Genomic DNA, 14,525 nt, shown 5'->3' with positions numbered 1-14,525 from the left:
TGAGCAAGAATGTCTTGTGTGAGGACAGAGTGCTGGCCTAGGCCAAAACAATTAGATGAACCGAAAATAAAACAAGACCGTAAAAGTGGCTATTGTAACAATAATAAAGTAAAGCCAAATAAAATATATCTAGGTTAGAATGCACAGTGGCTTGGCCTAGTGTGTTAAAATAACATGCATGGAGCTATAGCTAAAATAGCTACTCAACATAATAAGAATACAGAAAACACGTAATTGTCTTCTCCTTTCCTAAATCTTATCACAAGATGTGTTACTAAATTTGTTATTACCTCTTTTTCCTCAGGCACGTTCTTCTTCTCATACAATGGATTCACAAACCCACCATCAAGAATTTCCTGTGATTTCCTGAAAAAATAATAAAGCCACAATTTAGAATTAATAATAAAAATCCATCCAAATGATTAAAATTAATACAAGATTGTGTTAAAGTATGGCTAAAAGTTAGTCTGCAAAAACATAAAACTGACAATAGAATGTGTTCATTAAATAATTTGACATTGTTAAATCCAGTTCAGAGGTAATTTAAAGATTTTGTAGATCACTTATGGATTGTTCCAAATGGAATTTTTTATATGCTGATGTGTTTATTGTCGAACACGAACATATTTCACAATGTTCACTGTCCATATACATCCTGGTGTGTATGAAAAATACAAATTTCATTTGCCTTTAAAAGGTTATGTTAGGACCTCTCAGCAATAAATTCCTATTACCATAGCAGTACACTCCCCTCACACTGTCAGGAAAGTCACATTAACATGCAATTTAACAGTTGGAGACGTTTGCACATTTAGGGGCATATTTATACTCTGTTGAGCCGGATTTGAGTAATTTTTTTACGCAAATCCATCGAAATCGTAACCCAATTTTTATATTTTGACGCTAAACCCATCTAGCATCAAAATATTGGAGTTTGTGTCATTTTAAGGATGCCTGAAAGAGCCTTGCGTCAATGAGATGCAAGGTAGGCGTTTCTGTCCAAAAAATGACTCAAACACCCTAGCGCCATATATATCCAACAGGTCAAAAATGACGCGCAGGTGGGATGCGGACTCGAAAAATTACGCAAAGCCTAATTTGCATCAAATTTTAACACCTGGGTCTGGGCAGGCCTTAAAATGGGGCAAGCACACCACTACTTAAGGAAAACACACACAAGCAACATCATTGCTCAAGAAGGACAGCATGGAGGTGCTACTGATACAGCATGCCAGATGATGCAGAGCACAGGACCAACAGCAACAGCCACCACCACCTTAACGTGGACCCCAAATGCAACGCAGAAGGCAGGAGAGGGTCTTTAGGACCAGGACAACCCTCCAGGGTCTCAGGGAACAGGATATCATCGGGAGGTACAGACTCAACTGGCAAGCCATACAGCAGCTGCTGCGCCAAATTGAGCCACAGATAACTGCCAGCCTGCAGACACCACACAATATTCCACCAGTGACCAAGCTGCTAGCTGTCCTGCACATGTTGGCAAGTGGCTCATTCCAAACAACGGGTGCCCTGGTCGCTGGGGTATCACAGCCCTCATTCTCCGCCTTCCTTCTCAAGGTCCTAGATGCCATCATCTCCCTCACACCCCACCACATCAGCTTCCCCAATACACAGCAGAAGCAGCAGGAGACCAAACAGGGATTTTACCAAATACATGGCTTCCCACATGTGCTTGGTGCTATTGACTGCACCCATGTCCGGATTGTACCACTTGCTACAATAGAGCATCTATACCGGAACAGGAAGCACACCCACTCCATAAATGTGCAGTCCATAGTTGACCACCAGGGATTGTTTACCAACATCTTGGCCAAGTATCCTGGAAGTATACATGATGCCTTTATCTTCCACCACAGCACCATCAATCTGCATTTCCAGGACGGACGATATGGCAATGGCCTTCTTGTTGGTAAGTCCATAAATCAAGCAATATACACACGGCACAGCCACCCTGTAGGACACACAATACATACACCACTACATTGACACGTGGGCAGGGAGACACTGAGGTGTGATACAGGTAGTTATGTTGTACACCCTGATACAATGGGATACACACAAATGACGGCTGCCAATAACAATAGATGCCACTGTAGAGCTACAAGGGACTAATGTCAAAGCACACAGTGACAATGACATGGCCTGTCCCGGAAGTACAATTTGGAAGATGAACCATATACTATTACATTAGGCCACATAGACAATCCCACGCCCTACCAAGCAATAAGTACTGTGGAAGGGGTGTGCAATGTGTGTTGCTGCAGGTCAAACACTATGAGACACATAGCATGATGATGATGACTCACATGTAGGCGACATGGAGATACTGAGGCAGTCCAACATCACACATCACTCCTAGGGTGACGTTGCCAGGTAGCAATAAGGAAGTGGACTGTGCTATGAACACACTAAGAACACACTAATGCAAACTGCACACTGCTGTGCACACTGAAAGAACATTGCAGCGAGATGGCCCTTCCTACACAGATACATCCACCTCCACAAGGCAGTTAGCCAGCTTACTTGGAGCAAGTTCAGTAGAGTAGGTGCACAGTTGTCAATGAGCCACTGATAGAGGGAACCGCAAAGGTCTACATAGAACCAAGTCACACATGGGACAATTGTGCACTGTCAGTACTGAACACCTCAGTGCTGCCAACTTAGGAAGATGTGTTGGGCATTGTCACCAAGCCTAATCAAAGGGCCTCACTTCTGGATTTTATCAGCAAAGACATATGTCTAAGTGGATGGGATGTCCAGGCCATGTAGTGCAACCATGTTACCACCACATCGGAATCTATTGTATGTGTAGAAGTATCATGTCCCCTCCAGTGAAAGCACACTAAAACATGTTGATTACTACACAACGCATGGTACGTACATACTGAACTGCAGTTTGGAAACTAAACCATAGATATCAGGTCAATGAGGCAAACACAATTTGTCAAGTCAAACAACCGTATGCAGAACGAACTTCACAGAAGTCCACAATCTCACTCAATGCCACAAACACATATGAGTCGCAGACAACACATGATATCAACTGTCATGCTACATGACATTCCTGGTGCAAGCAACAACAAAATACTTACTCCTATTTTCTTTGTCAGCTGATCAGGGTTACGGGATCCAGCCATGGATCATGACCCCATTCCCCAACCCAAGCACAGCAACAGAGCATACCTATAATGAGGCACATCAGAGGACATGCACCACTGTGGAACGGACCTTTGGCATCCTGAAGTCCAGATTCATGTGCCTGGACATCATGGGAGGCAGCCTCCTATATTCCCCAGAAATGGTCTGCAAGATCATATTGACTTGTGCCATCCTGCACAACATTTGTGTTAGGAAGAACATCCCCCTATATGAACCCGAACAAGAACTCCCTGAGGAGGAGCAGGAGGCGAATGGTGCCAGGGAAAAGGAGGGGAAACATCCAAACACAGCTGCAGGACCTACATTAGCCTGCATGGACTTCAAGTCCCACAATGCACTGCCTGGTAGTCAGTAAGATCTGTAATCTTCTGCCCATAGCTTCATATGGGAAAAGTCTGGTTGTCCTCTTATACTGGATTCACTCCTCCAGGACCTGTGACAGATTAAAGCTGCACACACCTGTGAACTCTCTCGTGCAGCCCAGCCATGTGACTCTGCCCTGGCCTTGATGCTGCCTGGAACTGTTTAGAAGCTGCCATTCCCTGAAGCTCCTCATCGTGCATTGGAGTACAATTCATTTGTGTACCAGATCCCTTGTTGGATTGTGTTACAGTCCTGATTACGCCTGTAACTGCTCTCTGTTTCCACAGTGCTGCTCCTGCTTGTTCCAGTCAGATTCTGCTCCCTGATTTTCAGCCTTGTTCATGTTTGTTTCTGTCAGAGCCTGCTTTCTGTTACCCAGACCTGTTCCAGTCTTTGTGTCAACGAGAGCCTGTTCTCTGTGCCTGCCTTTGCCTCCCAGTTGGTTCCCTTGCCCTCTGTTTCCTCTTGGGGTATCGTGTCTGGTAAGTGTACTATCAGTCCCCAACTGTATAGAATTGTTTAACTGTGTATTTGTTCTGGCACCTGGTTTCCAGGAGCCTAATCCAGCCCCCATCCTTTGTCTTGTTTTGCAGGTAATCATTAGTGCCTAACAGTGACAGTGTGCTATGGCTGTATTCCAGGATTTGTTACTGTGTCTCCAGCCCAAGAAACAAGGGCTAGTCTCGTGTATGTAAGGACAATCCATGTTTGTGCCCTGAGGGTCCAGACACAGATTCACTTCTGCTGCCACCTTTCTATGGGGCTTGCATGGTGACTAGCTGTGAGATTAATCTGCACAGAGACACTGATGTTCCCTGTTGCTGTTGGAATTTCTGAGCCCTACCCTGTGCACAAACGTAGTGATGAGCCCTGCATGTTTGTCCATTACTGACCTGTTCCATATTTGTTCACACTAAGGTTGCTCTGTATTCACTCTTCTGTATTATCTGCGATAATATAGCTGCCCTATCCCCTTGTATACCTTTAGCTGATCTTCTGCTTTAGGACAAATCTGCCTTGCAAGATACTCTGTGAACTCAAGGTTTGTCCCAACAGACGCCTGACTAGACCTGCACGAAACCGTAACACCATGGAGCCCAATACTGACACAGGGTAGACATGCCCACACAAATGAACAGGACACTTTTGTGCAATGCACCTCTGAAAATATGTGAACACATGTAGCCAGGGATGCAGGTCCACCACAGCCACGGGAGGAACATAGGTAATTTACATTAGTCAAACTGACATGTACATAACAATTTTATGTTTGGAATTGAGGCTCAGTGTCGCAAATACTGTACCTACTCAAACATGTACGAATGGCCAACATATGGGTAGTTTACACACAAGTCACCATGTAGTGGTAGCCAACAATTATTGACATGTGAGGGGTAACATATCCAACATAGCCCTCATCAGCCATCCTCGATCTTCCCTGTGTATTGTTTGCCGTGGGAAATGTAATGTCCCCAAAGTCAAACAACTACACACATCAAATGAGTGTACACATATTACAAACACATATCATGACTATTGTACATTACTGATTGCCAACTGATGTTGATACCCATTTGTATCACATGACCATTACGCCAAATGTATTGCATGCCGTTCCATCAGAAGCACACATATAGTTGTAAAATTCAATTCACACACAAAACACACAGACCATGATTTATACTTTTGTAGTGCAGCCTTGCCATCATTTATTGATGCTAAATCAGCGCAAACTTACAAATTCCATTAGATTTTCCCAACGTTGCACTGCTTTTGCATCAGGAAAAAAAAGGAAATGCTGTGCAAAGATAGTATAAATGTTGGCCGCAGATGCATGGTCTACCACATATGGCCAAACACTATAACACAAACTGCAGGCCAAACCATCCTATCTTCGTCTAGATACAGGCTGCATGCATGTTAAATATTCAAAATTCACGCAAACACAGTTTGAGTCAGAAATTTTTACCCAAATGCATCGAACAATCACAGAAACGTATACTAAACATCAATGGCCCCTAGCGTTAATTCCATCAGCGCACCCCATGCATGCGGATATCCATAAAAATAGTAGTTTCCCGGTAATGCGTTGTATTTTGCCGCACATGTAGGTTATGCGTAGAATATATTCACGCAAACTACATATGCATCAAAAAAATACACACAAGACGGAAAATGGGGCGCAAAGAGGACAGGAAGTGATGTAATAGGAAATCCTGTGTACAGACATGGCACAGTGGGTGTACATTTTTATTTTACAGTTTGTGCTTTTCTTGACTGTGTGGTTGTGTCTTGGTATTGCTCTTGTTTGGATTGGATTGTATCTTGTGGTGTCTATCTTTTGTCTTTTGTCTATTTTAGTGTTGTCTGAATTTTATTTGTACTGTCAGATGTCTGCTTGGATGTTAGTTAGTTGGGTTAGTTGGGCTTTGTAATTTGGGTTGCAAGTTTCCTTTTTTCAGTTTTTTTTCCTTACTTTTTCACTTTTCTATTCGTGATTTTGTACCACAACATGTCGGAAAGGGCAAGGCTGAGCCACATGGGTGAGGAGGAGCTTGGGGCCTTTGTGTGGCTGCTGTTTCACTTTCTTCCAATGATGCTGGAGGCAGGGGGCCGTGTGATGCAGGGGTATCACACAGAGGCAAGGCAGCTGCGTTGGGTGAAGGTGCTCGTCCACCTGAAACGAGTGTTCAACACCTCCCGAAATGAGTCCCAGCTGAAGCATTGCTGGGCTGACCTGGTGAGACGAGAACAGGACATGCTGGACCACCTGGATGTGGTGATTGGTGGCCCTGTTGGTGAGTATCACATTGACAAATGTGTACAGTAAAATGCTCCTGAGTGACAGTAGCAGAGTCTGTCGTGCTTCATTCAGTGTTTGTGGCCATGTGGAATGCAAGTAGAACAAACAGTTAGTGTACCAGTACTGAGATGTATTACACATATTTATACATGTTAACAATGCAGTCCAGAGTTTCGTTGAGCCATGTCCGACTATTACTTAGGGCCATATGTACCAAGCTATTTATAATTTTCACAAACGGCTTAGTTTTCTGTGTTGACGTCAGGAGAAATATTCATTCAAATGCTCAACCCAAATTTTGCCATTCTGCTATCACACTGCACAATCACAAAACAGGGTTTGCTTGTGGCATTTAGGAATGGGCGTTCCTATCCTATTATCGAGTCGCAGGTGGCTAATTGTTTTTTTTCATGGGCACAAATGCTGGCACTAAGCAATTGCAGTTACCATCCGTTTCAAGTGGGTGCTAACCCATTTGCAAACGGGGATGGCTCCCCATGGGATCCATTCCCCTTTGTGAATGCATTGCCAGAAAGTTATTCAGAGCAGGACGTTGTGCCACAGACCACTGACTGCTTCCAAAAATATTTTTCAGTCAAAAATTAAGGTTTTGGAAATACTTTCTGTTTACCCCTGCTGAAGTAAGGCTGCAATTAAACGAATATTTACATCCCTATTTGAAAGCAGTCAACGACATGGTGGTCTGCTGAGCCCAGCAGGCCAGCATCCCTGTGAGTGCCGCCATTCCCAAGGGGTTTGCAAAATGAGACCTACCTCATTATTATTCAAGAGGTAGGTCATTTGCTACCCCATTTTTGAATTTCAAACAGTGTCATTTTGAGTGTTCTACCTCAGATCATCCAACTTGCGAATCGCTAGTTGCTAAGTCTCGCAATGTGTGACTCACAAAACCTGATCTTGGTACATATGGCTCTAAGTAACACATTTCAGGTGCAATGACAATACCTGTGCCCATGATTCTGTCAATGATGATCAGCTAAGACACTGTCAGCATACCATATTTCACAGTTTTGGGACAGCAAAGTGGGCTATCCGTGTTTAGCACTACATTGTCATCATTACACACACATGATCCCTGCCATCATGTTGGCATAGGGGGCATATATTGCTTAGAGGATACTGCCAATGGGGCATTTGTTACCTACATACGACTGTGCCACATCTGTCATGGACCACTGAATGCACGATAATTGCTGACTGAAAATTGACCCAAATGTCCATCACACAGTTAATCATTGTCCCTTGATGCACAAGCCACAATACCTGAGTCACTTATATTGCAGTGCACCAGGGAAGTGCCATTGCAATTGTCACCCAATTACAAATCATGACATGGAGTACCATATGAAATGGATTAGCCACAAAACTTTGTAGTCAGGTTTAGCACAACATGATTGCTAGGCCCACTGTATGTGTGCATATGTGTGTCTATCACTCACTGGGTGTCAGTGTCAATGCAAGTTTGCTGTGGTATGCCTGTTGGAGTGCCTACATGCAGGATTGGCAGCTCACTCATATAAAATGTCACACACTGTGATATGTTGTCCACATGTTTGTACAGTGATCAGACACTGAGCATATATTTTCTTTTCATGTCTTACAGGTGGACCGGCCCCCTGTACCTTCGGGAAGTGGTTCGATTTGAGGACCCAGGTGTGTCCCGTAACTGTGAACATGTCTGTGCTGTGTAATGATTGCAGCTGTTGTGTGAGTGACTCTTGTGTGTTACACTCATTGCAAGATATGATGAGCTGGCACGTGATCTGATATATTACTTGACTGGAGGTTGACATAATGTTCCATGTAAGTGTTAGACATTCACAGGCAGAGAGTCATATCTTGGGAGTCTTGTTCTGCGCAATAGGCAGCAGCATGTGAACAAGGTGAATAGTAGCCACATGTAGGCCTACATTTGATTTGGAAGTACTCCAGTGTCAGAATATTGTCAGCAAGTCATACCCTCATTTACACAAGACAGTGATGCATCAGTTTTCCACACAAAATTGTGCATCCCTCTATTGTAATGTACATGTAGGACTGTATGGGTAACTGTCCCTGAGCATCTAGCCCCAAATGTTGTACTCCATTTACGTGGCACTTATGTGGTATGTTATAGGCGTGCATGCAGGTCAAGGCCAGATGTGTGCTGGCATCAATGTGGGTAATTTTGAAAATGTGTTGGCAGATCAGGTGTTGATGGTTGTCCACAAATGGAAACATGAATGTAGATATGATTGACCAATGGATACCTCACTCCTAGTTGGCAGGCCTCCTCCCATGTGTTCCACTCACTAAATCCATGTACAGGTGTACATGGCTTCGTGGCTGTCCTTGACAGTTGTGATGATGTATTGCGTGCCCATCCCCCCCAAGGTACAGGGGTAGGGGGAGAACATATATAGAGGTAGGTGTGATGGTAACAGTGTAGATGACAGACATCTAATTCAAGCATGCATGTGTCCCAAACAACACTGACCCTTATGATGAGCAACTGCATACCATCCTGCCAATTACATATACAAATCACTGGTCTTGGGTGCCTTGAAGTTGATCCAGATGATAGGAATTAGTCAGCCTGGCCCATGTTAAGTACTTGCTGCATTTGCATTGTGACACATTGCACTACATAAAGGCACAGATAAGTTTATTCGGTGCACACCTTGTTGTGCTTTGCTGTGCTGTTAAATACTTGATGGTTAGGCCGCGTTGCCATGTCATTCCTCAGGGACAATGTATCATCTGTACTGTGATTTGGACTGCATGTGCAATTTGAGGAAGAGTGTCGGATGATCATCTGTTCATGCATCACACAATGATAACACCAGTAGTTGCCTTTCTCATTTTTACAGCTGCCAACAGGAATGCCGGTGAGATAAGGGAGTTCCAGAGGCAGGCAGTGAGGTACAGGCACATCTTGGATGTGGAGTCTGGGTTCTGAATGATGGCAAGACGCTATCGTAGGGAGAGAGCCACAGGAGCATGGCGGACTTTCAGCCAATGGGGACCGGTATTGGCCACAACAGGTGTAGCCACCACCACAACTGCAACCAGTGGCACAGTAGCCACCAGTACATCAGCCCCACCTGCTGCACCCTCAACCACGGGAGCAACAGCCACAACACCTGCTGCACCTTCGATTACAGCACCCCCGACCACAGCACCTGCAGGAGCAACTACATCATGGACACAGACCACAACAGCAGCTGCTTTGGACATGGCCGCAATCACACAGCTACAGAGGGACATGAGAAAAGTCCCAAAGAAGACTGATACTCTCCAGCGGGACGTGGACAGGAATAGCCAGAGGCTAAAGTCAATAAAAAAACAATCTGAAGAGGGCAAACCTCTGAACTCCTGCATTTCCTCACCCCTAATTTCATCCCCTCCCTCTTCTTTCCTTAGCCAGTTTTTTGTGGGTTTAGGGGGTTTAGTGACAGGTTAGAGTAGGCTAATAGTTTAGAGAGGATAAGTAGGTTGGGGGTGGGGGTGTTCATATTATTAAATGTTAGTTTGTGGGTGGGTGGTGGTAAATGTTGCAACTTTTGTGTATTCTAATAATAACAAAGAAAATATATATATATATATATATATATATATATATATATATATATATATATATATATATATATATATATTTGCTTAGTACGAGTCATTATCTGTTTAGGTTAGTATATGTTGTCCTACATGTGTCCCCTCATGTAAAGGGGTGGGGGTAAATGTTTAGAGTGGTTAGTTAAATGTGGTAAGTAAGTTTAGCATAGGGTAGCTAGGGCCAGTTGTGGGTAATGTATAGTTAGGATAGGTTAGGTTAGTATAGCTGTGTGAAATAGTTTTAAGTTCTCTTTTATACATAGTTATTAAAGTTTTAGGTACTCCTTTATGGCAGGTGTCATATGCTTGGGGCTCTGGGTCTTTGCATGAGTGTACAGTCCAATTTTCTGTTGGCCTGTGTATTCCGTCCTGCATCCACATCCCACTCTTGATATGTTAATTCCCACTTCCAACTGAGCTGTCACATTGGCAGCTACAACAAAGTTAAATTTCTATGCATCTGCTATCTATTGTACCCACCACTCAAGGTGACTATGGTTCCCATTTATTGGATAGGTAGGCGTGATTTTGAAGCTGTCATCGTTTGGGTCCTGTGTTGGAATCTTGGGCACAGTGGGACATCTGCATGGAGCCTGATATTCATGTGAACATTGCTAAAATTGAGTGATGTCAATTTCTGATGAGGTCAAGTAAACAAAATTCAAACCTAGGTGTTTTAATTGTACTCCCAGCTGACGTTATTGGCCAAACACTCTTACACAGCCATTCCTGCTGTATGTTGTGGGTGTGGCATGTATGTTTTGAGGCAAATGTCACACACACAATAACTGTCTTGTGGAGGATCTGGCCAGCATTGAGTTTCATCTTGTAGATACCTTGGGCCTGAAATATACTATTTTTACACTGCTTTTGCCTCATTTTTTAACGCAACAGCAGTACAAACTTACAAATTACAATGATATTTTGTAAGTTTGTGCTGCTTTTACTTCAGAAATGAGGCAAGGCAGCACAGAAGATTTAAAAGTCCTTGCCCCTTGTGCGTAAATATCTGCCCACATTATTTCTGCACTCTGGTATTGTCACTCTGTGACCATTGACATTGACATGTTACATGCATCACAAATCTCCCACAAAGTAGATGTGTCACATTACACAGAGACAAAGTGGTTGTGTAGGTGCTGTTTATTTTAAAGTGCTTTAATGCAATATTTACATAGTCCATGTCTGTGAGCCCATTAGTGTAAAGCATTCTATTGTGACGCAACACAAGTGCAAGGGTGAGGGATATGTCATTGGACATGCTGATATGAAGTGTCATTCAGTGCAGAGGAACATGAATTGCCAATTGGGTACTGAGAGACATATGCAGTCCATAGTGGTAAGGTTAACAGTGTGTGGGTGAAGAGTGCATGTCACCCACTGTAGCAACACTGGCATGTTGTCAAGCACAGGACAAAGGAAAAACAGCGCCCATGTGACATGGGCTGGTGCTATTGGGTATTGAGTCTATGGACATGAGCAGTTGACAGGAGTTGCACATGGATAGGGATTGATGGGGATTGATCACGTAGTCATACTGATCCCTCATTTTGGGTGTGTTTGTGCCATGAGCACCTAACTGCCATTTCCGATTTGACCAGCACACACAGCACATGTAGTAGAGGCAAGTGTTGTCAATGGTAAATGCCACTTGAGCCAATGGCCTGAGACTGGACTTTGTCCCCTAGCTAACATTCTGACCATACCAGCTGTCCTGTGTCAGCAGCCCAGTTTTACATTCTTCCCTACCCTCCTGGTCTGCTTCAGCGTTTCCAGCAGCCTTGGCATGGCGGTGTACCCCCATGCAAAGGATGTGGGTGTTGTGTTGTGCTGTGCTCCTGGATGCCCCTGCACAGCCCATGCACCTTACCTCTCTCCTACCAATTGGAAATTTAGAGGTGATGAATAATTGATGCTGGTGCTCCGTCACCTCTCTGACCAGAATTTCATGCTCCTCTAGACTGAAGTGAGACTTCCTCTTCTTCTTGTCTCTCTCCTGGGTCTTGTCTGTGTCCTCCTGGCTGGTTCCTGGTTGACTGAGATCTCCCTGTGGTCTCTCCTGTCTTCTGGGATCCATTTTGGGGCTCCTTAGCATTGTTTGCTGCGTTTGCGTTGCTTTTTGATGCTATTGCGGTTAATAATGGAGCGTATCCATTTTGTGACGTTTCTCAATGTCGTAAACAGGATTAGAGTAATTTTTCCCTCATTAAAGTCATCTTGCCTTACGACAAGGCACAGAAAAAATAACTAACCTGCTCCTAGCGCTACTTTGCGTCAGAGTATAAATTTGACAAACGGGTGGTGTTAAGAAATGGCGTTAGCCTGACCTAAAATGCTTGATGCAAAACTGCATTAGCGCAGTTTTGCGTCAAAAAATTATGAGTCTGGCCCTAAAATTCACAATAGAAGCCACATTCTTTGTTTTTATAAAATTGTTTTTGGTTAAGCAATAAGATGATTAACTCTTACCTTTTGCCTTTGCTACAAGCAGGTATGAGAAATTGGGTTAGTGGTTTGGAGGGAGAGCCCTACTCAAGCAACTACCACAATCCTTGACAGAGTGAAGTTTCAAGCAAAGCTTTAACTGTGAGCAACCCTCTGGTAGCTTGGCACAAAGCAGTCAGGCTTAACTTAGAGGCAATATGCAAAGTATTACTGCAGCACTTCAAACAGTAATAAAGTAAAAACAAGACGCAAAAAAAGTCCCACTCAAATTTAGAAAAATAGAGTAAAATGTAACAAATAACTTTGACATCAACTTGACAAAAATTCAGTGAGTAGAACTGGAGGTGTGAAGAAGATTTAGGTGAGAATAGCTCAAAAAAGCACAAAGCGGCACACGTGGCACTCTGGTCATGGGAGATTGGGAGAAAGTCATAAGTTCAAGCCAACATCAAAGGAGCACAATTGGGATACAAGAACGAGATTTGTCCAGCTGAAAGTGATACCTCTTCAGTCCAGCACCAAGAGTTCTGTTTGCAGTAGAATGGGCCATGAAGGGAGACCAACTCATGTCTCCATCAAAGCAGATGGTCATTGCTGCAGTGCAAAGATCCTGTTGGCATAGCAGACAGTCATGGCTGGCGCTTCACATTGGCGGTCACAGTGGATTTTCATGCTGTAGTGCGAAGACTAGGTTCGACCGAACTTCACATATGCAGTGACAGTGCGGTCTTGCCATGAATGGGCCTGTTCAAGTTTGCGAGAGCCGAAAAACTTTGGGGGGGTGCTCAACTGAGGATACATCAAAGGCCCAGGACCTGAGGGGCACCACTTGAGGGCCAAGAACCCGCTCCAATAGAGGCCAGTGTAAAGTTTACTCCACAGAATTCTTCTTCTTCTTACAAGTTTCCTTTATTATGGTTGAGAAGACATAACACCTTCAGCAGTTACATACACAGCTTTTCATCCTCCTCTCTCCAGATTCCTTCTCCTCCCTCATTCCATTCCTGACCTCAGCTTACTACCTCATCACATTCCAGGTTCCATAAAGGAGATGCTACAATGAATACTAAGATCTCCACAGCCAGCATGGCTCAGGCAAATCCAGTTGAAGTTCCAGGCAGCAGCTTAGCTGGAGAGTTGCAGGGACCTTCTGGAGCATGTTATGCCTCTGTAGGTTCAGAACAAGATGCCAACTGGTTGGCCCTTGGAGTCCCTTCAGACTGGTGTGATGGGTGCAGGTTCCATCTTCCTTCTCAGCAAGTAGAGCAGTAGGCAACAGAGCAGCAGGGTACCAGGGTAGCAGGGCAGCAAAGTAGTAGTCTTTACGGCAGCAAAGCAGCACAGCAGTCCTTCCTTTCTAGTACTCACAAATCAAGTACTGTACTGAAGAGTCTGACGTCCAATGTTTATACCTGCTGCCTCCTTTGAAGCCATAGAAGCTTCTAGAGGTTTCCCTTTGAAGTGCACAGATTTCCTGCGTACTCTGCCCTGCCTTCAGACTACATGGGGTATTCTCCTTTGTGTGACGAATCAGCCTAATCAAGCTGACTCTGCCCCCCATTCTATAAGCGAATGCCCATCCAGGCACACCTAAGCTCTGTTTGCATGTGACTGTCTAGGAGGAACACACAAAGAACAACTGTCAACTACACCCAGACATATTTCCCAGAGACAGGCTACAAGCCGTAAATGGTTGGGGCAGGAAAATGCCAACTTTCTAAAAGTGTCCTTACAAAAATGTTAATTCAAAATCAGACATTAGCATAAAAAGGATTTTTCATTAGCATTCCAAAGACACCAAACATGAAATGTTTTCCTGCCCCCATCTGAAAATTACAGCTTATTAAATGTTATGAGGTAACTACAGTGTAATCCTATGGGAGAAGCAGGGCACATAGTAGTGAAAAATGAATTTAAGAGTTTTTACTACCAGGACATGTCAACCTTAAAATTACTTGTCTGTATTTTTAAATACATCTTCTTGCCCTGTGGGCTGTTTAGGGCCTACCCTGGCATGACATATATGTACTAAAAAGACAGGTTTGAGCCTGGCAAAAGGTTTATTTTGCCAGGTTGAAATTGGCATGTTTTTTCTAATCAGGTAATAAGACTGTGGTGGTCA

The 14,525-nt window shown here is 43.9% G+C and overlaps 1 protein-coding gene across 2 annotated transcripts in view; it reads right to left on the bottom strand.

The window, feature by feature from the left end:
• MALRD1 (MAM and LDL receptor class A domain containing 1) overlaps positions 1 to 14,525 on the bottom strand; it is a 2,469,603-nt gene that overhangs the window by 18,528 nt on the left and 2,436,550 nt on the right. For both annotated transcript variants that reach the window (XM_069211777.1, XM_069211778.1), the window contains exon 34: positions 291 to 366. In XM_069211777.1, coding sequence (XP_069067878.1) covers positions 291 to 366 — 76 coding nt within the window. The remainder of the gene's footprint in view (positions 1 to 290; positions 367 to 14,525) is intronic.

Source organism: Pleurodeles waltl, chromosome 10 (genome assembly GCF_031143425.1).
Source record: "Pleurodeles waltl isolate 20211129_DDA chromosome 10, aPleWal1.hap1.20221129, whole genome shotgun sequence".
In the NCBI taxonomy this organism is placed as follows: Eukaryota; Metazoa; Chordata; class Amphibia; order Caudata; family Salamandridae; genus Pleurodeles; species Pleurodeles waltl.
This window is presented reverse-complemented; position numbering and strand designations above follow the sequence as displayed.